The following is a 22,768-nucleotide window of genomic DNA, read 5'->3' on the forward strand; positions in this document are numbered from 1 at the left end:
AGATGTTGTGTCCGCCGAGAACTAAAAAATAAATATTAAAAAAAAATTCTCTCTCTCTCTCTCTCCTCTCTCACTCTCTCTTTTAAAAAAAAATTTAAAAAAAGACATGTAACATTCACTAGAAGACCTTTAAAAGAAAGTAAAATTCCTCATCATTGAGTTGATAAAGTTATGTGTCTTTGTGGAGGCAAAGTAGATACCAAAGTTATATTAATGTTATTATAGAAATTATGTTTCTTGGTTCAAAGCTATTGTACAAACTGAATATGTTTTTGGTCTTGTTAATTTCATTTTGTATTTTCCTTGTAGAACTTAATAGCTTTTGCCTGTTAATGTTTTGAAGAAGCACTCCTTCTAACAGGACAACCTGAGTTAATTTTCAAATTAGCCATCACCTATAGGACAGACAAAATATTAGGCTGACTTCCAGTACTAATACTGACCTCAATTAAATGGAAGGGATAAACAAAATTAAAAGCCAGTACACCCACTTTAAGATTGGTGAAATTGACTTGATGGATGTTTAAAACCAAAACCAAGTTAAGAAAATTTAAGGGCTAAGGGAAAATAGCCAATATTTGGTTCTTGCCCTCTGAGGTCAGTAAGGACCCAGGGAACTACAAGATTTCTCTAAAGACTTTGCAACTCTGGGCCATATTACTTCTTGACCAGGAGGATCAAAGGGACCCTGGAGAAGAGGAAGTCAACCAGTGCACATTCTGTAAAAAGGAAGGTCATTAGGGTGATGTCCCTGATGCTTCCAAGGGAAGCCACATGTGGTCAGCAAGACCCTGATCCATCCTAGTAGGTGGCACTAAAGAAGATAAGAGGCTTCTTACAAGTTCCCAAGTAACCCCTGAGGAATCTCAGCTGATTCTTAGTAATAGATAGAAAGAAACAAGGTCAATTTTGACCAATTTGATTTTATATACCTGCCAGGACAGTGTAACCAAAACCATAGTCGTACATGGGCATTTAAAAGAAAAGCCAATAGATCTTTTGATGTAACTGGAGATGTATATTTATCAGTTGTGGGAGGCCAACCTTACGGGTGACTGAGTTACACTCCCCAGCTGGGTGCTGAGGCGCTCAGTCACAGAAATGGGTGTGTCTTGCTACAGCTCCATGGGTGAAGCTATGCTCACCTGTTCCTTTGTAATATACCCCCTTTCCCTGTTTAGGATAGAATCTTCCATGGAAGTGCCTTGTGTGTGTCCCCTCTTACTGTGCCTTGGGTGTGGCCTACCCAGGTGTCAGTCAACCTGCAGACAGTGGACATCATGAAGACAGACTCAGCCCCTGAAACCTGACCCCTTGCCTCATTTGAATAGCTTCTCCTCAATAAAAGGGGTCAGCGCATGCTCTCACTCTCTCTCTTTCTGTGGACCCTTAAGGTCAGAGGAGCCGACACAGCAACTCCAAAGAAAAAGGTATTTGTGTCTCTTGTGTGGTTATTTCGTGCAGCCCAGTTAGCCCAGTTTAACTGGAGTGACCCCTGAGCCTTTTAGAACAGAAACCCGGCAATCAGTCCTCTCAAAAGTAAATAAAACAGGAAGTTATAAAGAAAGGGTTTTTGCACAAGAAAACTTGATACATGAGTTGATTCTTAGTTCAAGATGTACAAGTCTTCCTAACCTACATAGGCAGACTTGATCTGTGTTTCTTCCTTTTTTTTTTTTTTTTTTACTGGTATGATTATTATAAACTGCCACTCAAACTCCCCTTCTAGAATTTGCCATTTATCACTTCCCTTCTGATGACTTGATTTTAATCAAGATCTGAAGAGAAGACAGTTTTCAACCAAGCTGGAAAGTCCCTTACCAAGTCTCGTGATCACCAGGATGGCTATCTGAACTGCTAAAAATGGGAAGACTCAGGGTGATTTCTACCTTGAAAAGTTTATATCTTGGATAGATGAATACCAAAGAGTAAATGAAAATGAAACCAAAAGGTATAAAAAGAAAGAGAGGGGATTTGTGAGAATTAGAAAGCCTGATGGTCCATTTTCAGAATATAGTGTTTAGCTTTAATTGGATCCAACTATAGCCCTTCCGTTTTGCTCCTCATAATCCTAAAATTAGTTGATCATGGAGATTGTAACCCTGAACTCATCTAATCAGAGTGAAGGGTGGTGCTACATGGGGTCAGAGATATGAATCAGTGACTGCCTAGGTGTGCTTGCTAGCCAGGTTCCCGTAGCATGGCCTTCTGTTAGAAGTAAGGGTTAGCCTTGCCCACCCACTTTCAAGCACATGTTTGACTTCTTGTGGCACCTCATTATTTCTAACATCACTGGAACAGTGAAAATTCAAGCCACATTCAAGATGGACTTGCCAACCTCCATATGATATAAAAAAATTATATCTTGAATATCAAAGAATTCCTTAGAGTAGTAAGGAAAAGAAAGAAAATGATTTTTAAAATAGCCAAGGGCTGAGTCTACAGTTCAGAAGAAGAGAGAATTATTAGTATGCATAAGGCTCTGAGTTTAATTTCTAGCACCAAAATAATAAAAGTGGGCAAAGGACTTGAATAAATACATCCTCAAAGAGACTATCCAAATGGTCGATCAGCACATCAAAAAATTCTCAATCCTATTAGCCCAAGGGAAAATACAAATCAAAACCACAAAAAAATACGTTCACCCAAAGACCAAGATTAAAGAGATTAAGGACAAGCCAGCATGGTGGCATAACCTTGTAAACCCAGCAGCTCAGGAGGATCACAAGTTCAAAAGCAGCCTCAGCAAAAGCAAGGTGCTAAGTAACTCAGTGAGACCCTGTCTCTAAATAATATACAAAATAGGGCTGGGGATGTGGCTGCATGGTTGAGTTAAAAACAATACTAAGAATTGGTGAGAATGTTGAGAAACATATCTTTTTAAAGCTGGTTGGGTGTAAACTACTTCAGAAGTCTGCTTGGCACTATCTACTTAGATATAAGCATACTATATGGCCCAGTAATTCCATTCCCAAGTGGGATAAGAACATACATATTCTAAGAGTTCACGTACAAAAGCATACCTGTACTATTTATAATAACTAGAAATGACTTAGTTGTCTAACAACAATAGAATGAATAAATAATAATCATACCACAGGTTACTAAATGATGAAGAAAGTAAACAAATTATAGCTATTTGCAACAATATGGACAAATTGTACTAACTTAAAACTGTGTGGGGGAAAAAAACAGACATCAACTATTACAATATTTTTGTTCCATTTATATGAAAGTCAAGTGCAGGCAAATCTAACTTAGTATTTGGGATACATACGTTTATAGAAAACTATAAGCGAAATTGAGGTCTACAGGTATTTTAGGGTATTGTGAGGGATCATGGTTGGAAAGTCGTATGAAAGGTGGCAACTATCAATGCTGAGTTTCTAGACAGGAACAGTGATGACATGGCTTTTGCTTCATTTGTAAACTCTATATATCAACAGACTTTTTTCTTTGTGATATTTCATAATTAAAAAAAAAAACTACGTCAGGTACTTCAGAGAAAATAAACACTGTCTTAGTAAACCAAGACTCTTACTAAAATAAATGCAAGCATTCTTAAAACCACGGAAAAAAATTTTAGAAAAATCCTGGAGGACAACATCTTGGGGTCTTTGTGTGAATTAGGAGGATGCTTTACCAAAAACTGTGTCTGAGGAGAATAAGTCTGTCAGGTGTACTGGGGAGGGGAGCTTATGCCCCCTACGAGCAAAGAGAAGGGTTCCCTCCCCACAGGAAATGCAGCTCTCTGCATTCAGGAATATGGTTTGCAGGGAAGTCTGAAGATGTGCTTTGAGTCCCACCTGCCTCTGTTAGGCCTTTGTGCAGTGCAAAAATATCACTCTCCCTGGCAGCTCTGCCTGGGAAGAGAGAATGGTGACAATCAAATGACAACTGGACCAGTAAGCATATGCATACATGGAACATAACCTGGAACAGGGCCACTACCGCCAATCTATGTTACTGTTCCTTACCGCATAGCCTTCTGTCTTCTTCTGGCACCATTTTAGTAGTGCGTTGCGCTTGGAGCCGCCGTATTCACGAGCCAGGGCTGCTAGAGGGTCTCTTCTTTCCACACTTGTTAGAAAGAAGAACGCATAGTAAGGAGAAGATATTGGCTTTTAAAACTCTCAAATATACAAGCAACAAGTAACTAGATTAGAAAAAATAAAAGCCTAAGTTTATCCAGAGGTACTCCAAAGAGATAACTAAATTAGTCACATTTAATAATATATCTTATGTCTCATTAAATAAAAGAAAACCTAAATCATGCTTCTTGACAATCCTAAACTGGGGAGAGTTTAATTCTGTTTTAAAAATCCATCTATCTATGTATCTATAAACCTATCTGCCTATTTATTGGGTACCGGGGATTGAACTCAGGGGCACTCCACCACTGAGCCATATCCCCAGTCCAATGTTATATGTTATTTAGAGACAGGGTCTCACTGAGTTGCTTAAGGCCTTGCTTTTGCTAAGGCTGGTTTTGGACTTGTGATCCTCCTTCCTCAGCCTCCTGAGCCACTGGGGTTACAAGAGTGCGTGCGCCACTGTGCCCAGCTCTTCTTATTTATTTAATGAAGCACAATATAATTTTAATTAAAGACCCCTATACATAACATAAAAAACAGATCTGAAGACCACACCTATATCTAAGCAATGTGTAAAAGGTAACATGTAAAAAAAGAAGGGCATACTAAAAACACCAGATCTGCTGCTTATGAGAGGTAATATGAGTAGAGAGGGAGGAGAAATAAGTAAGATAAAATGAAATGACTCCAAAACTGGGGTTTTGCACACACTGAAGTGATACTCAATTCTTAGTATCTGATGTAGCCAATATCTTTTTTTTTAAATTTATTTTTTAGTTTTCGGCAGATACAACATCTTTGTTTGAATGTGGTGCTGAGGATCGAACCCAGGCAACCCGCATGCCAGGCGAGCACGCTACCGCTTGAGCGACATCCCCAGCCCTGATGTAGCCAATATCAAGGTGACTTTGCTAATACCTTAGCATCCCGTGATCAAAGGTTTAGATGCCCCATCCTTGATTTTCTATCAACTTGACATTAATTTTCATGCTAGCCCAAATTTCAAACATTAAAAAGGGACTTAAAACCATAACTAAACCAAAACCTAACTATGTTTCTATAGGATTTTTGTACAGTATCCCATTTCTCTAACACCATGTGCACTCATTGTAATAGTGAAAATTTATTAAAAAAAAAAAAAGGCACATCCATAGGCAAACACAAATGAGTTGTGATCTAGTCACACAATGTTACTCTATAGCAAAACGAAAGAGTTTAGAGCCAGCCTTAGCTAAAGCGAAGCACTAAGCAACTCAGTGAGACCCTCTCTCTAAATAAAATACAAAATAGGGCCAGGGTGTTGCTTAGTGGTAACTAAACTCACTTAGTAGTAACTAAAGTGAGAAACAGCATTACATTTTTAGTTAGCCTAAGACCCTCTTAGACTTGATTCTTCTCCCTGCTTAACACAGACCTCTAAATAAAATACAAAATAGGACCCGGGTGTTGCTTAGTGGCCTAGTGCCCCTGAATTCAATCCCTGGTACACCCCCACCCCCTCAAAAAGAAGTTATTTATCTTTCATTTAGCTGACCTTTGTTGGGAGAATTCACATTTTGTGATGGCTCTTATGCTTCTGTACATTAAAAAATTTTGTATGTTTTTTTTTTCCTGTTAATCTATTGCCAGTTTATTTGATAGACTAAAATTATTAAACTTTCAGGGGAAGGTTGAAACTTTCCTACAGTATCTATTCAATATTTAATAAAAATCTTTGGGCTGGAGATATGGCTCAAGCGGTAGTGCGCTTGCCTGGCGTGCGTGCAGCCCGGGTTCGATCCTCAGCACCACATACAAACAAAGATGTTGTGTCCGCTGAAAACTAAAAAATAAATATTAAAAAAAAATTCTCTCTCTCTCTCTCTCTCTCTCTCTCTCTCTCTCTCTCTCTCTCTCTCAAAAACAAAAAATCTTTTAAAATGATCTTTAAAAATGGAATAGGATGATCCTAGACTTTAGCAATATGAACCAAGATAGAGATATTTTTGGAAAAACAGTTCAAATGTTAATTCAATTTTTTGTGTGTACATTTTGATGAATGCTTATCTGTACCTGATATATATGAAGTCAAGCCTGTAAGTTTCTTTGGTCAGTGTTACTATTAACTACAAAGCTCTAGTGACCATGGCTGGCATTATGTCACCCCTCAGAACTGAGCTTCTGTGCCAGGCATGGTAGCATATACCTGTAATTCCAGCCACTCAAGAACTTCAGACAGGGGCTGAAGATATAGTTCAGTTGAGAGAGTGCTTGCCTTGCATACACAAAGTCCTGAGTTCAATCCCTAACATCACACACACAAAAAAACAAAAAACAAAATAAACAAACAAAATAACCTCACACAAGAGGATTCCAAGTTCAAGGCTGGTCTTAGCAACTTAAGTGAGATCCTGTCTCAAAATAAAAAAACAGAAAGGGCTGGGCAAATAGCTCAGCAGTAGAGTGTCTCTGGATTCAATCACTACTACCATAACAAGAAAACAAAAACAAAAACTGAGCTTCTGCACTTTGCACATTAGAAAGAACAGAAATGAGGGGCTGGGGTTGTGGCTCAGCGGTAGAACGCTCACCTAGCACATGCGAGACCCTGGGCTAGATCCTCAGCATCACATAAAAATAAATAAAATAAAGGTATTGTGTCCAACTACAAACGAAAGAAAGAAAGAAAGAAAGGACAGAAATGATGAAAGCTTGTAAAAGTTTCTGTATAAATATAAGACTAAAGCATTCAACAAACATTCTTTCTTTAAAACATAAGTAAATATGATCCCTCCTCAAATTTAATAATTCAGGTTGAGAACTTCTAAAGTAAGTACTTGCTATTGTCACTGTCATAGGTTAATCTCAATGACACGAACATAAAATTTAAATAGAAAATTAATTTTACTAATTTAACCTTTCATGACGAAAGGTACAATGTAAACAGCATACTAATGTACACATAGCATTTTGAATGCATTTAAGATACTAGTTTGAGAAGTGCACTAATTCTGGTCCTTAAAACCTATCTTGATTTTCTTAAATCTCTGCAAATAAACAGGACAATATATAATATTTAGGGATTGAAATTAAACCCTTAAAACAAATGATTTAATCTACTTGGGTCCAAACATAGTCTATTCCCAAAGATTCAGAATTGGCACTTATTCGGACTTTCATAAATCCTTTTCCATATTGATGATTATAATATTTATTATAAGTTGCTACACTAGACAGTTTTATATATTCATCTATCTACCAATTCATAAGTATATTCTGAGTGAAATGCTGTGTATATCACAGAATGCAAGGGCCTGGGAAAGATACCAAAGACAAAATATCTACTATTCCCTAAATTACAGCCATTCTGTAGACAAGGGCAAAGACTATGCAAATTATTCACACTACAAAGCAGCGTATTCAAATGAATGAAAGACACCAAAGTCAGAGAAGGGGAACGTCAATGCTACCAAGGTGGTTAGTATCACTTCATGGTAAGTTTGAATTTGAAGAAGCAGCAGTATTTAGGAGTATAAAAGGACAAAAGGAAAGCATTTCAATCCAGCAAATAAAGATCTAGAATCAGAAATGTTCGCATTATATTGCAAAGGCAGGGAGTTAGGTAGGCTTGGAAGGAGGGAAAAACTGGGCCATTCTAGCTGGTGAGTGGGGGTGGCACTAACTTGTGGCTTAGCTAAAAAATAAGGAGTGTGGATGACAAAGTAATGGGAGTTTCTGAGAGGTATGCAGCAGGATGCACTCAGTGCTTCAGAAAAATAGCATGGAGAAGCAGGGAAGTCACAAGGGATGCAGGAAGCAGCTGAAGGAGGTCTACTGGAGTCTAGGTGATCAGAAGCACCAAAGGGGAGGAGGTGGCAGAGGTGTGAGAGAGAGAACAGACTACTGATAACCATCTTGCCAGGCTCAACATTCTCTCCCTCTCTCACTAGATCTTTAACATTCTTGCTAATGTTCCTTTAAACACTGATCTCAAAAATGCCTTTCTAATGCTTATTATATGCCACTGCGTTCTGATTAATCTGCCTTAAAGAGCAGGTCTAATCTTAACCACTATTCAAAAACAAAAACAAAATCCCACAGACTTAGTGGTTCCCCATGGCCATACCAAAATATGTAGGAACCTTTTCCTTGCTAATGAGGACTGTTTGCAACAGGCCTGCGACTTGCCTTTTCAGAGGTTAACATCCTAGTCATCCATCTACCACTGAACCCTTGACAGAGAGCTGCTGTATACGTCTCAGGGTCCCTGCCCTGAGAAGCCCAGGTTCTAGTTCCACATCTTGCTCAGGATAGCACCTTGCACATCCTGGCGGAATTTTCACATCTCTCTAGACTTCTTGATCCAATTAACAACACCCACCCCAAGCACTGTGCTTATCTTTTTTTTTTTTTTGGCAGCCCTTCATTTCACATAATACAATATAGTATCTACTGTCCCTCTTTTAGACTCATTGAAGGCAGGTACTGTCTTTTTTTGTTGTTTGTGTGTGGTATTGAGGATTGAAGCCAGGGCGGGGGCTCTACCACCACCAAGCTCCAATTCTAGCCCTTTTAAAAATTTTTTTGAGAAAGGGTCTCTCCAAGTGGCCAAGATTTGCCTCGAGCTTTTGATCCTCAGCCTCCCAGGTAGCTGACATTAAACATGTGCCACTGAACCTGACTCAGGTACTGTAGCTTAATAACTTTCACTCAAGAGGTATATACATAACTAAATTGTCCATGGGGGATAAAACAGAAGGAAGACAGTCCAGTGTTTTCTGATTTCTCATTGTTTAAAATATGGTACCTGAGTTTGCTTGGTGGTTTCAACCCCCCGGTGGAGGCGCTCAGCAGTCTGGTACTCCCGAAGCCCAGGGAGGGGGGTCTGCTCAGTGATTCCAATGAGGGACTCTTTCTGAGGTAAGGGTCTGGCTTCATGTCCTCAGCTCTTCCCTTCAGAAGATCTGTGTGAACAACAATATAATCACCTATATTTGAAGAGGAGAAATCTGACAGTTCATCATACTTTTATTCTCTTTTTTTGTGTGTGTGGGTGTGTGGGTGTGTGTACTGGGGATTGAACTCAGGGGCACTCAACCACTGAGCCACATCCCCATCCCTATTTTGTATTTATTTAGAGACAGGCTCTCACTGAGTTGCTCAGCACCTCACCATTGCTGAGGCTGGCTTTGAACTTGTAATCCTCAGCCTCCAGAGCTGCTGGGATTACAGGTATGAGCCACTGTGCCCAGCATCATACTTATTCTTAAGTACAATTCTTATTTTATTCTCAAGTACAAATATACAAACACACACACACACACACACATACACACACACACACACACACATACTCATGCAATTTTCTCTCCTGAAGTAACAAAAATACAAACAGGGACATGGTATTTGCTAATGATGCTTTAGGCAGTACCAACTACATAAACTATAGGACCTAGATGCCAAATTAGCCTCTGGGCAAAAAATGATTATTAATTTAAAAGTGACTTTATCAGAGCATTTAAGCAAAGTATGGGCCCTTCTAACAGGCTGTGCAACTACTCAGTTTGGATGCCGTGACCCTGTCCCTGTCCCCAAAGAATGTATTTTATTTTATTTGGTAGGCACCAGAAAGAATGAGCTGGCAGGAAAATGCCTCATGATTATCAGCTCACAGTCAACAGCAGAGAAAAATCTTGAGGACTAAGAATGATAACTTATAATTTTATAAGAAAAAAGTTATTCTAATCACAAGGTCTGGTTCACCAAAAATTTAGCAAAATTCATCCTTTTAAACGTTCCAAATACTGTCATATTAGTCTGGGTCAAAACAGGTCCTCAAATGGGCTGAATCCACCAGATAATCCTTAAAGCACCATAAAAGTAGAAAACAGGAGAAAATATTGAGAATGATTTATATTGATAGAGGAAATGAGCTCAGAGAATCAAGTTCAAAGCTACAGGACAGGCCAGTGAGCAGGCTGAGCCCTGCGGTTGCTTCCTGTGGTCCTACATATAGTTACAGAAGAAAACAATACTTCTACAGCTAATAGCCATCAATTATGGGTAGTGAAGTTGGGAGTGAGGCTAATTAGCTCTAAATACCCGAGAAAAATAGTGTTTACATCACTAAAGAGAACAACAAAAACAGAACATTAATCCCTGTTTCTGTAGCTTCTGATGACCTCAATGTTGACAAGCAATTTCTGGAAATGACTAGAAGAAAACAGTTTTCACTGTGTAATCCTTTCTTTATTATAGTAAATAATATTCCCATAGACAGGTGCCTGGTGGTGGATGAGGTGGGGAGGGTTGCCAATGAGCTATTTACTCCCAGCAATAGTTGTGGTCTCAACTTCAATATTTATCTTGTCAATCAAAAGGATGGTTTCTCTAGACCAATAGGAAACTTTGAAGCTGGTGGGACATAGAGAAGAGGATACATATACTATTGTTCAAAGCTCACCTACCAAGTATATTTAAAAATGGTTAAGATGGTGAATTTTATGTTAATATCTTTTACTGTAATTTTAGAAAAAGCAAACCAAACACTATGCATATAATTAAGTTATTCCCTATTTTATGTTATGTAATAAGTTATGCAGTTTTGAAAATCAGTCAGGCTTTCAATTTTCTGCTTTGGCTTTCTCCCTCCCATGGGGCTCATAACTTTAAGGTGAGGCTAATACTCATTTACCATTTTGAAAATTCTGCGATTCTAAAAATGATACTAAGTCAACTGTGCTTATGTTCTATATGCCGAAGAACAAAAGTTTGATGACACCGTATCTGTTTACAATATAGCTTACTAAGTATGTTAAGCCCATTATTGAGAGCTATTGCTCAGGGGGGAAAAAAAAAGATTCTTTTCAAAATATTACTGCTCATTCAAAGTGCACCTGGCCACCCAAAAGCTCTAATGGAAATGTACAATGAAATTAATGTTGTTTTCATGCCTGCTAACAGAGCATCCACTCTGTAGCCATGGATCAAGGAGTAATTTCAAATCTTATTATTTGAACAATACATTTCATAAGGCTATAACTGCCATAGGTGATGATTTTAACAGTAAGAAGTGGATTATACACAGTGATATCTTTTTTTTTTTTGGTGTTGCTGGGGTTTGAACTAGGGCCTTGTGCATGTGAGGCAAACACTCTACCAACCGAGCAATATCCCCAGCTGGACAATGTTATTTTAAGAGGCATATTTTAAGAATTGTGGAAACCATAGGCAAATTCAAAATAAGATAGATTTTAAAATTTTATTTGTTTATTTACTTATTTTAAAAAGTAGAAGAGGGACTGGGATTGCAGCTCAGTGGTATATCACTTGCAGTGCATGCAAAAGGTACTAGGTTCGAATTTCAGCACCAAAAAAATAAATAAATGAAGATATTGCGTCCATCTACAACTAAAAATAATTTTTAAAAATAGAAGATATTCTTTTGAGAATCAGTGAATATATCTTTGCAGACGTATATAAACGTACGTATGTACATATACATATGTATGTAATAGAAAACAATAACCAAGTTTGACATTTGTCTCTAGGTCCACGCATGCTGAGACACCCTTTTGTCTCAGGGCTGCACAACTGGATATAGCATCCACAAATGTCTACATGCAGTGCTGGAAATCAGTTGAAAAAACTGATATCAATTATTTTCTTACATTCAGTTTCATGAAAAGGCAAGCAGAAAAGTCAGCCCCACAAAAAAGTAGGTCAAAAGAACTTCATGTTTAAGGTAATTTACCTGAGAGAGGAAGGTCTGGAAGATCTAAGCGCTGAGTCACACCTTTGTTGGCTGGCCTCAAGCTGCTGTAAGTTGAATGCCTCTATCAAAACAAAAGGGCACAACAGCACAGGTGAGCTTGTGACTTAACAAGGGCTGGGGGTGTGGCTAGGTGGTAGAGCACTTGCCTAGCATGTTTGAGGCACTGGGTTTGATCCTCAGCACTACATAAATAAATAAATAAAACAAAAGAAAGTTATAAAAATAAACAAACAAACTGAAAAACCAGCCTCTACCTCAGAGCAAAGCCTGTCCAAGAAAAGGACATGACCTTTGTCCTTGGAAAGACCCACAGAACACTCCTAGGCACATTCCCACGCTGATAAGTTGTTTATCTACAAGTAACAGGAGAGATCTGCTGCACCAGGTGTCCCTGACTCAGTTAGGCTAGGTGGGGACCCATAGCAACCCCCTAGCAACCACCAATCAGCATGAGACAGGGAAATGGAATGCCAGATGACCCTCCCAGTAGTTTATGGTGTTGGGAAACCATGTAGTTCAGCATGAACACTCCTCTTGGCTTAAACCAATCAGTTCAAATGAATCCCCCATCTTGTAGTAACCAATCACCCCTACCCAACTTGTTCCCGCCAGTGAATGTGCTAATCATGTTTTAAGAGTTGTTTTATGATTTTCCCTCAGTGTGTGATGATTTGCTAAGAGATGCTATGATGTATGTGAAGTCCCTGCCTTCCCCAAAGAGTGCATAAAACTGCTGCAAACCCTGGGCTCGGGGCCTCTCTGCATCACCAGTTGCTATGTGTGTGCAGAGGACATGGAGGACAGAGCTAGCTCGCAATAAACACCTCTTTGCTGCTTACATCGATCCTGGTCTCTGGTGGTCTTTTGGGGGTCCTAAATTCGAGCATAATAAAACAAAGAACAACATAACAGAGGTGCATGTGTGTGTATACATAAAACATTTTAAGCACACCAGAATCACTATTGGGGAGCTTTGAAAATAATTTATTTATTTGAATAGGTAGTAAATGCAATTGGCATACTACTAAAAGGAGGAAAAAAAGTGCAAACTGTGAAAACAAAAATTCTTTTACTCCCTCATCTATTTCTTTTTCCCAGAGGTAATAATTAATCAGCTTTGGGACTATCCTCTGTGGAACATTCTCTATATATTCAAAGCAATGCACAGAACATTTTTTAATGGCCATAGTTATATGAAAAGATGCTCAATTTCACTAATCAGGGAAATGAAAATCAACACCACACTAAGATATCACTTCATTTTCAAAAGGAGGCCATTATAAACACAAACAAATGAATAAACAAACAAAAAACCTAGAAAATAACAAGTGTTGGTGAAGACCTGAAGAAATGAGAACCCTGTATTCTGTTGTTGGAAATATAAAATGGTACAATTGCTATGGAAAACAGTATGAAAGTTCCCAAAAAAAGTTAAAAATAAGACCCATCAGTGCTATTTTTGCATATTTAGCCAAAACAATAAAATCAGAATCTTAAAGAGATATTTACAGTCATGTTTAATGCAGAATTATTCACAATAGCCAAAATGTGGAAACAACCTCAATGTTTAGCCAGAGAAAATAGAGAGCTGCTATTCTAGAGAACTGCTATACATCATGCTTATAGTTAATAATAACATGTTTTACTTTAAGAGCCAGGTGCAGTGGTGCATGCCTAAAATCCCAGCAGCTTGGGAGGCTGAGACAAGAGGATTTGGAGTTCAAAGCCAACCTCAGCAACAGGAAGGTGTTAAGTAAATCAGTGCCCTGTCTCTAAACAAAATACAAAATAGGGCTAGGGATGTGACTCAGTGGTGGAGTGCCCCTGATTCAATCCCTGGTACTTGCCCCCCACCAAAAAAATTTTTGTTAAGAATGCAGATTGGGCTGGGGATGTGGCTCAAGTGGTAGCGCGCTTGCCTGGCATGCGCGGGGCGCTGGGTTCAATCCTCAGCACTACATAAAAATAAATGAATGAAATAAAAATTCCTGATATATCAGGGTTGTGGATGTAGCTCAATGGTACAGCACTTATCTAGCAGACACAAGGCCCTGGGTTTGATCCCCAGTACTGCAAAAAAATAAAAATAAAAATTGCTGGTACAGGTAATTTATACCTTCTCTTCTTTGTAGCAATCTTGCCAGAAGTTTATCAATTTCCAATCTTTTATAATAATTTTTTAAAGAGAAAGAGAGAGAGAGAGAATTTTAATATTTATTTTTTAGTTTTCAGCAGACACAACATCTTTGTTTGTATGTGGTGCTGAGGATCGAACCCGGGCTGCATGCATGCCAGGCGAGCGCACTACCGCTTGAGCCACATCCCTAGCCCAACAGCTAAATCTATTTAGTGTTTTAAGTTATGAAATTTAAAAACAAAAATGTTTATTTTTATTTATTTATATGTGGTGCTGAGGATTGAACCCAGGGCCACATGCATGCTAGGCAAGCGCTCTACAACTGAGCCCCAGCCTCAGCCCCAAGTTATGGAATTTCTAATGAAATCTTTTTTTTTTAAATTGTTAGTTTTCTGAAATTATTTATCTTGTCTTTTATTTTCTTGACTTTTGTATGCTGGCGGTTCACTTAGTTCACTATATAACGCTGTATTTGAAAAAATGTGAATGTAGATTGAGGTTATGGATAATATAATCTTCTTCCAACTTATTTATTTCTGCTTCCAGGAAGCAATTAAGAGTGAAGTTTGGGCTGGGGATGTGGCTCAAGCAGTAGCGCGCTCGCCTGGCATGCCATGCGGCCCAGGTTCGATCCTCAGCACCACATACCAACAAAGATGTTGTGTCCGCCGAGAACTAAAAAATAAATATTAAAAATTCTCTCTCTCTCTCTCTCTAAAAAAAAAAAAAAAAGAGATTTATAAAAAAAAAAAAAAAGAGTGAAGTTCATTTACATCCAAACCCATGTTTCTATAGATTTGAAAATTAGACAAAAGCTTTCTTAAAGATATTAATGGAGAGGAGATGGGGTCATAGCTCAGTGGTAGAGTGCTTGCCTAGCACATGCAAGGCACTGGGTCCGCTTCTTAGCACCCCATAGAAATAAAATAAAGATATTGTGTCCATCTATAACTAAAAATATTTTTAAATAGTATTAATGGAGAATATTTTAGTAAGCTAATATCTAGAAAGATATTTTAAAGTAGGATACAAAGTTCCTTAAAATCATAAATGAAAACATTGAATACAGAAATATAAAATTTCTTTTTTTAATTTTATTTATTTATTTATTTATTTATTTATTTATTTATTTTTAAAGAGAGAGTGAGAGAGGAGAGAGAGAGAGAGAATTTTTTAAATATTTATTTTTTAGTTCTAGGCAGACACAACATCTTTGTTGGTATGTGGTGCTGAGGATCGAACCTGGGCCGCACGCATGCCAGGCGAGCGCGCTACCGCTTGAGCCACATCCCCAGCCTCTTTTTTTAATTTTAGAAATATAAAATTTCTATACAGTAAAAGATAACTATACATAGAGTTAAAATATAACAAAGAATAGCAATGTGTATCAACACAAATGTTAAAAAGCACAACATAGGCTGGAGTTGTGGCTCAGAGGTAGAGCGCTCACCTAGCATGCATGAGGCACTGGGTTCGTTCGATCCTAAGCACCACATAAAAAATAAAATAAAGATATTATGTCCACCTATAACTAAAAAAAAATAAATATTAAAAAATCCACAATACATCAAGATGACTTATAAATAGGAAAAAGACTAATAGCCCAAAAGAAAAACAGGTAAAGCATATGTGATCACATATACTCAAAAGATACAAAATGGGGCTAGGGCTGTGGCTCAGTGGTACAGCACTTGCCTCGTAAGTTGAGGCACTGGATCAATCCTCAGCACTACATAAAAAACAAATTAATAAACAAAAATATATGTGTCCATCTACAACTAAAAAAATATTTTAAAAGATACCAAATGATCTATAAATATATGAAGTGTTCAACCTTACCAATAAACAAAGTAAAATAAGATATCACAGTTCATTTACTCAAATCCTCAAAATGTATAAAGGGTGTTAAAATTCTTGGAAAATAGCACTTTAATGTGAGTGGAGCGCAAATTTCAAGGTAATATATCAAAATTTTCATGTTCCAAGAAACAGCAAGTCCATTTCCTTTTCTAGTAATTCATTTTCTATTACTCAGAACAAATTTGGGTCTCAGAATTGGCTCACTGAACTTCATTCTAGTTCCTTTGTAGGGTGACTCACTGAATTACATGAGACTGAAAAGCTAAAGGGTATATTTTTCAAACTCCCTCAAAGTTTGGTTCACCCAGTGATCTACCTAGCTTTTGTCAACAGGCCCATTCTCAGAAGACCTGAAAGGGGCAAGGGAGGGTAAATGTGCTTTTGCTAGCAATCATGGCTTGGAGGCATACTGCCTGTCTCTGGCAGGGATGGAGGTTCTGGTGTGTGATCCCATAACTTCATGGTATTATGAAGGAGGGGGTAGAGCTTGTGTTCTCCTGGCATGAACTACACCTGCAGCAGTATGGTCCTGAAGCCGGCCCTAGATCCTGGCAAAAGTGGGGGTCCTAGGCCAGCACTTAGTGAAAGAATTCCTGATTCTGGCAGAAATAAAAGATTTTTTTTAAAAGTTATTTTTGTCTTGTTACTCGACACTAAACCCAGGGGTACTTAAGCATGGAACCACATCCCTTTTTAATTTTTATTTTGAGATAGGACCTTGCTAAGTTGCTGAGGCTGGCTTTGTGATCCTCCTGCTTCTCCCTAGTCATCAGAATTACAGGCATGCACCACTACACCCAGCTGCAGAAGATTCTTTGATGGGCCAACTTGAGATGTTTTGAGAACCTTTCCTAGAAGCTCAGAGAGACTAAAACCTTCTCTTCCAGTCCTTTCAGTATCAAAACCCCTGAATCACTCTAGCTTAACTAGAGTGATTTCTGATATCTGCAAATGAATGAATCCTAATATACTCTTACATAAAAATAGTTCCTTAGGAGGTCAAAAATTTGTAAAAGGACCTTCACTGTACTGCTTTTATAATAAGGTAAATCCAAAACAATCTAAACATCTACCTGAAAGACATGGTTACCTACATTCCTCCCACTCTACCCTAAACTCCTCCCATTACTTGGCCCTGCCTGCCAAGAGGGCCCTCCAAAAGTAACTAGCTCCTCCAATGATCTGGCTCTGCTTAGGCCCCCAGACTCTCGAGGTGGCCCACTGCCATTTTCCCCCCAAAAATGTGCCCCTCCAGTGCTGAATGAAGCATTGCCAGTCCATGGGGTCTTCTCCCATTTTTTTTTTTTTATTCTCTTTCATGTGCTTTCATCAATAGAAGAGTAGCTAAATAAACCACTGCATGTAATGTAGCTTTAAAAAGGATGAATTATTTCTCCATATATTGACATATAAAAACATATTCCTTCATTTGTTGAACAAATATTTATTGGGTTTTTACTGTGATATGACTATTATGCCAGTCATTGTTCTAAACAAGCAAAGTCTCAAAAATCCCTATCCTTATCAAAACCAGCCTCAGTAACTTAGTGAGGCCTTAAGCAATTCAGGGAGACTCGGTCTCTAAATAAGGTATAAAAAAAAAAGTTGGGGAGGGGCTGGGCTGTAGCTCAGTAGTAGAACACTTGCCTAGCCTGAGTGAGGCACTGGGTTTGATCCTTAGCATCACCTAAAAATAAAAACCAAACATAATAAAGGCAAGCTATTCATCTATACAACTACCAAAAAAAAAAGGGTAGGGGAGCTGGGGATGTGGCTCAGTGATTAGGCGCCCTCTGGGTTCACTCCCCAGTAAGGGAAAAAAAAAAAAAATCCTGTCCTCACAGAACCTATGCTCCAAAATTAAAGTGAAATGAGTGTCAGAAAAATATGTAATCCCATTTGTAAAGCGAACACACTTGTCTTCTCCACCCCATCCCACAGAGATATATGTAAATAAGAACATCTAGGATACACAACATGCCATAAACAGTGGTTGTTTGGGACCTTCTAATACCTGCATGGGAGAGACAGCAGCTGCTGGAGTGGTCCTTACTGGTATTCCACTTAGGGGACTTCTGGGGGTCTTATGGACAGAAATATTCTGTCCAGTTCCACCTACAAAGGAAAGAGATTGAAACATACATGTTTGTTCCAGATAAAAAATCACAAATAATAGTTCTCAATTTGTTGTTACTTTTTTGGTGACTTCAATATTCCATGATGTTCAGTGCATTATCCTTTTCTCTAGAGTGAATTGGGGAAATGTGAGGGGAAAAGTGGGAGTTGGTCTTGGATATAGGATAAATGAGGAAAAAGAAAATGTCTATATAATAAGGTTCCTCTAGGAGGAAAGGAACAGGAAAGCCCATACACAAATCATTAACTGTTGATTCATTTCTTACCTGTGTCTGACTCACAGTGAATATCAATAGTCTTATTCAAACACAGGAACAGGAACTACACCTGGAGGCTAACTGGTGGAAATAAATGTTAATAAGCATTATCAAGGCTTATTTAAAATGTAAAAGACCTTGAGGCTCACCTGGGGAAAGCTGCAGTTGTCTGGGAAGTGGAAAAACTGAAAGGTGAGGATAAACCCAGATGGATGTTATTGGAAGACCATAGCCTTCGTGCTGTTTTCACATAGATTTTGCTCTATGCTCTACCCAGAACCATATATAAGCTCCTAAATTAGCACACCAAAATGGGTTTTTCTGCTAACAGCTCCCTTAGTGCATGGTGGGAGTTTTATTTCTTCTCTATTAAATAAATACTGCTCTGTTTATTCTTCCCATCTATGATTGTCTATGGATTTTATTCTTAAAAATTTACGAGACAAGAACCCAGAGAAAACTGGTGAAGTGGGGAATCTAGTCTTATCTCAAAACTCCAGTTTCAATGAGGCTTTCCTATCTTTGAATATGTATAGCCTAACATGTGAGTCCAGTTTAGCTGCAAATTATTTCAGCAGAGACAAGCAAGTACATCCTAGGATTAGTTATTCCAAGCCTCCAATACAATGCATATTTGTTATAGTCAGGGAAGAAAGATCGTTTCTGAGGAGAGATGCACATTCCATTTCTTCAATTTAATGAACTCTGTATATTACATATATGTGGTATGAATGTGTATTTTTCTCATATACATAAGTAAAGCCAGAATTAGGCAGTCAGTATAGATAGGTAAATCGAGTCAGATTAATCAAGGAGGCCAATTTTGAGTGAGTCAGGAGAGTTGGAGATTGTCCTCTGAGGGATTGAAAAGTTAATTCCTCCAGAGCTCTTCCTCCATCCTTACCAAGAACTTGCCCCTGCTCCAACCTGTTGCCAAGGTAACCAGTCCTAGGAATTGTCCCTCCCTACAGGGAGCTATAAAGTTGTTAATTAATGTGTCAGGAGCTGTACCATCCTATCCTTCCCCCTTAGGCCCACCTGTTTCCCACCTTTTGGCTATCCCACCAAGCACTGGGTGGGTGGGTGGGGGGGCTAATCACATACACGGGATGGAGAAAGGTAAGGGGAAGAGGACAGGAGAACAAAGGAAGCAGAACACCTGGCTTTTTGGGATACCAGGATGCCAGCTACAGCCCCCTCTCCCTGGGGGGTGGGGTGGGGGGGGAAGTCTGTTACCCCTTTGTAAATAAACTCTGCTTTAGATGCTTGCCTCTAATGTTCAAACTTCAACATTCGAGGGAGCAGAACCCATCACCGGTAACTGGCAATATCCTAAGGGTAAGTTTAACTAAAGGGAAATTGTGAATCTGTCAGGTCATTGCATTAAAGGTGCAAATGCACCAAGATCAGGAATGACCAAAAAAAAAAAAAAAAAAAAAAAAAAAAAAAAATCAGCACCAGAACATGCAAGAGGTAGAAAGAAGTCTTAACAGCACACTGCCAAGTAAGAATGGCCAGGGTCCAACAAAAAGGATGAATGCACAGACGGGATGCCTCATTTCCTGGAAGATAAAGCCTCTGGCTGACGCTGCTCATTCTCAGGAGATGTGAAGAAGGAAAACAGTAGTGATCTGAATGTAACGGCTACAAGAAGCAGAAAAGGAAGAAGGCGGCTAAGCAGAAATTAAGAGGTTGGGAAGAGGTGTAGAGAAAGGGAGGCTGTGTTTGTTTTATCTATGAGCTAGACTCTCTGTTTTGGCCTCACTGAGCCTCTGCCCGGCTCCTGCACTCTTCATACAGTGGCTGCCCAAGGCATGACCTAGAAAGAGCCCTGGTGGTCATTATGGAGCAGAGATGATGTGTCAAGACATGATTTGAATGTGGAGCTTTGCTTTTGGGAAAAAACTATTAAATACCTGAGCGTCCCAAGTCAAATGACTTGATCAGTGACTTAACAGTCGTCGCAGACTCTGCAGGTGCTGGAGCTGTTCTGGTGACGTAGACGCCATGCCACCGGCCAGCAGCATCGACCTCTGAGGGCTCAGATTCTTCATTCACAGCTCTGCATGGTAAAGAGCATATTAAGTTGAAAAGGTGGAGGATGTCCCCATGGGGAAAAGACAACGGATGGAAATAGAACCAATACAGAGAAAATGCACAAAGCTGGAAGGAGGATTATAAATTTAAAATGCCATTTCCTGGATCAGCTTTGCATCTTTAGGAAATAACATACTACTCTCAATTTTTCAGAAAGAGGTGTTCTCTAGGAAATGGTCAGAAATAATGTTTATATGTATAATGACTTGATGGTACTTCTAAATAAATGAGTCTACTCTGCAAATGATGAAAAAATACAAATGTTTATTTAAACATTTAGCTTCCTATCAATGGCAGATGCTGATTGGCTTGTGGACATTTGTTCCAAACCCCAGGTAGCATACTCAGAGGTTGGAAAGATGAAATTTTGGGACTCTTCTGCAGCTAAGATTTCAGAAACACTTGAGCAAGATCTGGAGTGAGACCTGAACTCAGGGAGAGAGGCAGGGCATGGGGCATTCACTATGGTGATACAGACTGTAACAGAGACAAGTTGCTTCTAGTATTGGCAATGGTGGTTGTAGCTTTCCAACTGGGCAGGCAGCCTCCCAATTTTAAGGCTCCCCAACATGGTGGAGACATAAGGGACTCTGCAAACTCATCCTGGAAGCTTAGCTGGGAGTCTTGCTTCTTTAGCCCTCCCAACAACTCTGCAAGCCACTTAATATCTTTTTGCCTAAGCCAACTAAAGTGCAATACATTATATACAACAGAATCCTGCTTCATATATCCTGTTGACCCTCTAAATTCTGTGTGCTATTAATCTTCTACTCTCATCAGAATTTTTTTTTCTCCTTTTTTTTTCTTTTTGGTGTTGGGGATTGGACCCAGGGACCCTTAACCACTGAGTCACATTTTCAGCCTTTTAAAAATTTTTTTATTTTGAGATAGGGTCTTGCTAAGTTACTCAGGACCTCAATAAGTTGCTGAGCCCGACTTTGAATTTGCAATCCTTCTGCCTTAGCCTCCTGAGCCCCTGGAATTACAAGGGTGCATCACTGTGTCTGGCCACCCAAATTTTCTGGTAGGTTCTTGGTGTGGTTCCTAAATTCCTGCACAGACTCATAGAAGAATCTTTTAAAGACAGAATATGTGATTCTGTCCTCTCATGCATGGCTTCCTCATCTCATGTCATTTAATCTCCTTGTGAATGAGCCAAGACAAGAACTCCCAACCTCTGATTGCTAAATCACTGCTGAAAAAAAAAATCATATTGCCACAGCTGTTTTGCAAGATGACTAATTTATGAGAATGGATCAAATAAAATATTTCTGGCAGCATATTTTAATAAGGTCAGTAGAAGTTTAAAATACTTATTTCCTGATCTTTCTGAAAGAAACCTTAATAAGCTTCTGCAATTGAATTTACTCATCCTTAATCCTCTTTGCTTTCTTCTGTTGCTGTATAATCAACAGAGAAAATTTAAATGAAGCAGTGTTTTAATTTAAAACACTTAAACCACTCTGCCCTACACTCTTGACCTGACTTCCCTTTCTTTTGAGTGAAAACAAAATTAGCAAACTCAAAACTTTTTGGAAAAAACTATCAGAAATTGTAGGGGGTTTGGTTTTAAAAAAAAAAATTAAAGGTTTATTGAAAGGAGTTAGTTGTTGTATTTCCTCCTTGTGTTACACAGTATAAAACCAGACGGTGAGCTGGGCACAATGGCACAGTCCCAGATACTCAGGAGACTGATGCAGGAGGATCACTTGAGTTTAGGAACTTGAGGCCAGCCTAGGCAACATAGAAGACACCCTGTCTCAAAAAACAAACAAACAAACAGTAGAAAAAGAATAAAATCAGGTTAGGTCTAAACAGGGGGGAAAAAAAAAAAAACCCCTCCTTTTTATCACAAAGATCATCAACAAGGTAGGATACCTTCTTACCAGTCCACTTAAATGATTTGCTATCAAAGTATCTCCAAGGAAGATCATTTTCTAAAAATTAATTTTAATTTCACTCCTTGTTAATTAAATAAGAATAAAATGGAGGATCCTACCTTCTGTTGAGGTATTCCTAATTTTCTCTTTGATTCAAAACATCAAATGATAATTAAAAAGACTCACATAGACTTCATAAGAAAACCATAAAGCCCTGCCTTCAGATACCAAAGATGCTATTTCAAATGATCAGTCAGTCTTCTTGGCTAGAACAACATCAGTCAGTATGAGGAAGCTAAGCAAATTATGTAAGTAGATTAGAAAAATACCCACTAGATACCCACCATATCATATAACTCTGTGTGTATGTATGTATGTGTGTGTATGTATCTCACATGTGTGTAGAAGGGATACACAAAACAAAGCCTGAATTTAATAAACATAGAAAACAGATAAGAATTTTATTTATTTATTTATCTATTTATTTATTTGTTTATTTTTTGGTGCTGGGGATTGAACCCAGGGCCTTGGGCTTGCAAGACAAGCACTCTACC

The 22,768-nt window shown here is 38.6% G+C and overlaps 1 protein-coding gene across 8 annotated transcripts in view; it reads right to left on the reverse strand.

Moving 5' to 3' along the window:
• Specc1 (sperm antigen with calponin homology and coiled-coil domains 1) overlaps positions 1-22,768 on the reverse strand; it is a 272,253-nt gene that overhangs the window by 61,205 nt on the left and 188,280 nt on the right. For all 8 annotated transcript variants that reach the window (XM_040269588.2, XM_078042956.1, XM_021720554.3 and 5 more), the window contains 5 exons: positions 20,154-20,299; positions 17,859-17,959; positions 11,827-11,908; positions 8,881-9,037; positions 3,978-4,080 (listed from right to left, as the gene is read on the reverse strand). In XM_040269588.2, the coding sequence (XP_040125522.2) occupies positions 3,978-4,080; positions 8,881-9,037; positions 11,827-11,908; positions 17,859-17,959; positions 20,154-20,299 (589 nt within the window). The remainder of the gene's footprint in view (positions 1-3,977; positions 4,081-8,880; positions 9,038-11,826; positions 11,909-17,858; positions 17,960-20,153; positions 20,300-22,768) is intronic.

This window comes from Ictidomys tridecemlineatus, chromosome 3, assembly GCF_052094955.1.
Source record: "Ictidomys tridecemlineatus isolate mIctTri1 chromosome 3, mIctTri1.hap1, whole genome shotgun sequence".
Lineage (NCBI taxonomy): Eukaryota > Metazoa > Chordata > Mammalia > Rodentia > Sciuridae > Ictidomys > Ictidomys tridecemlineatus.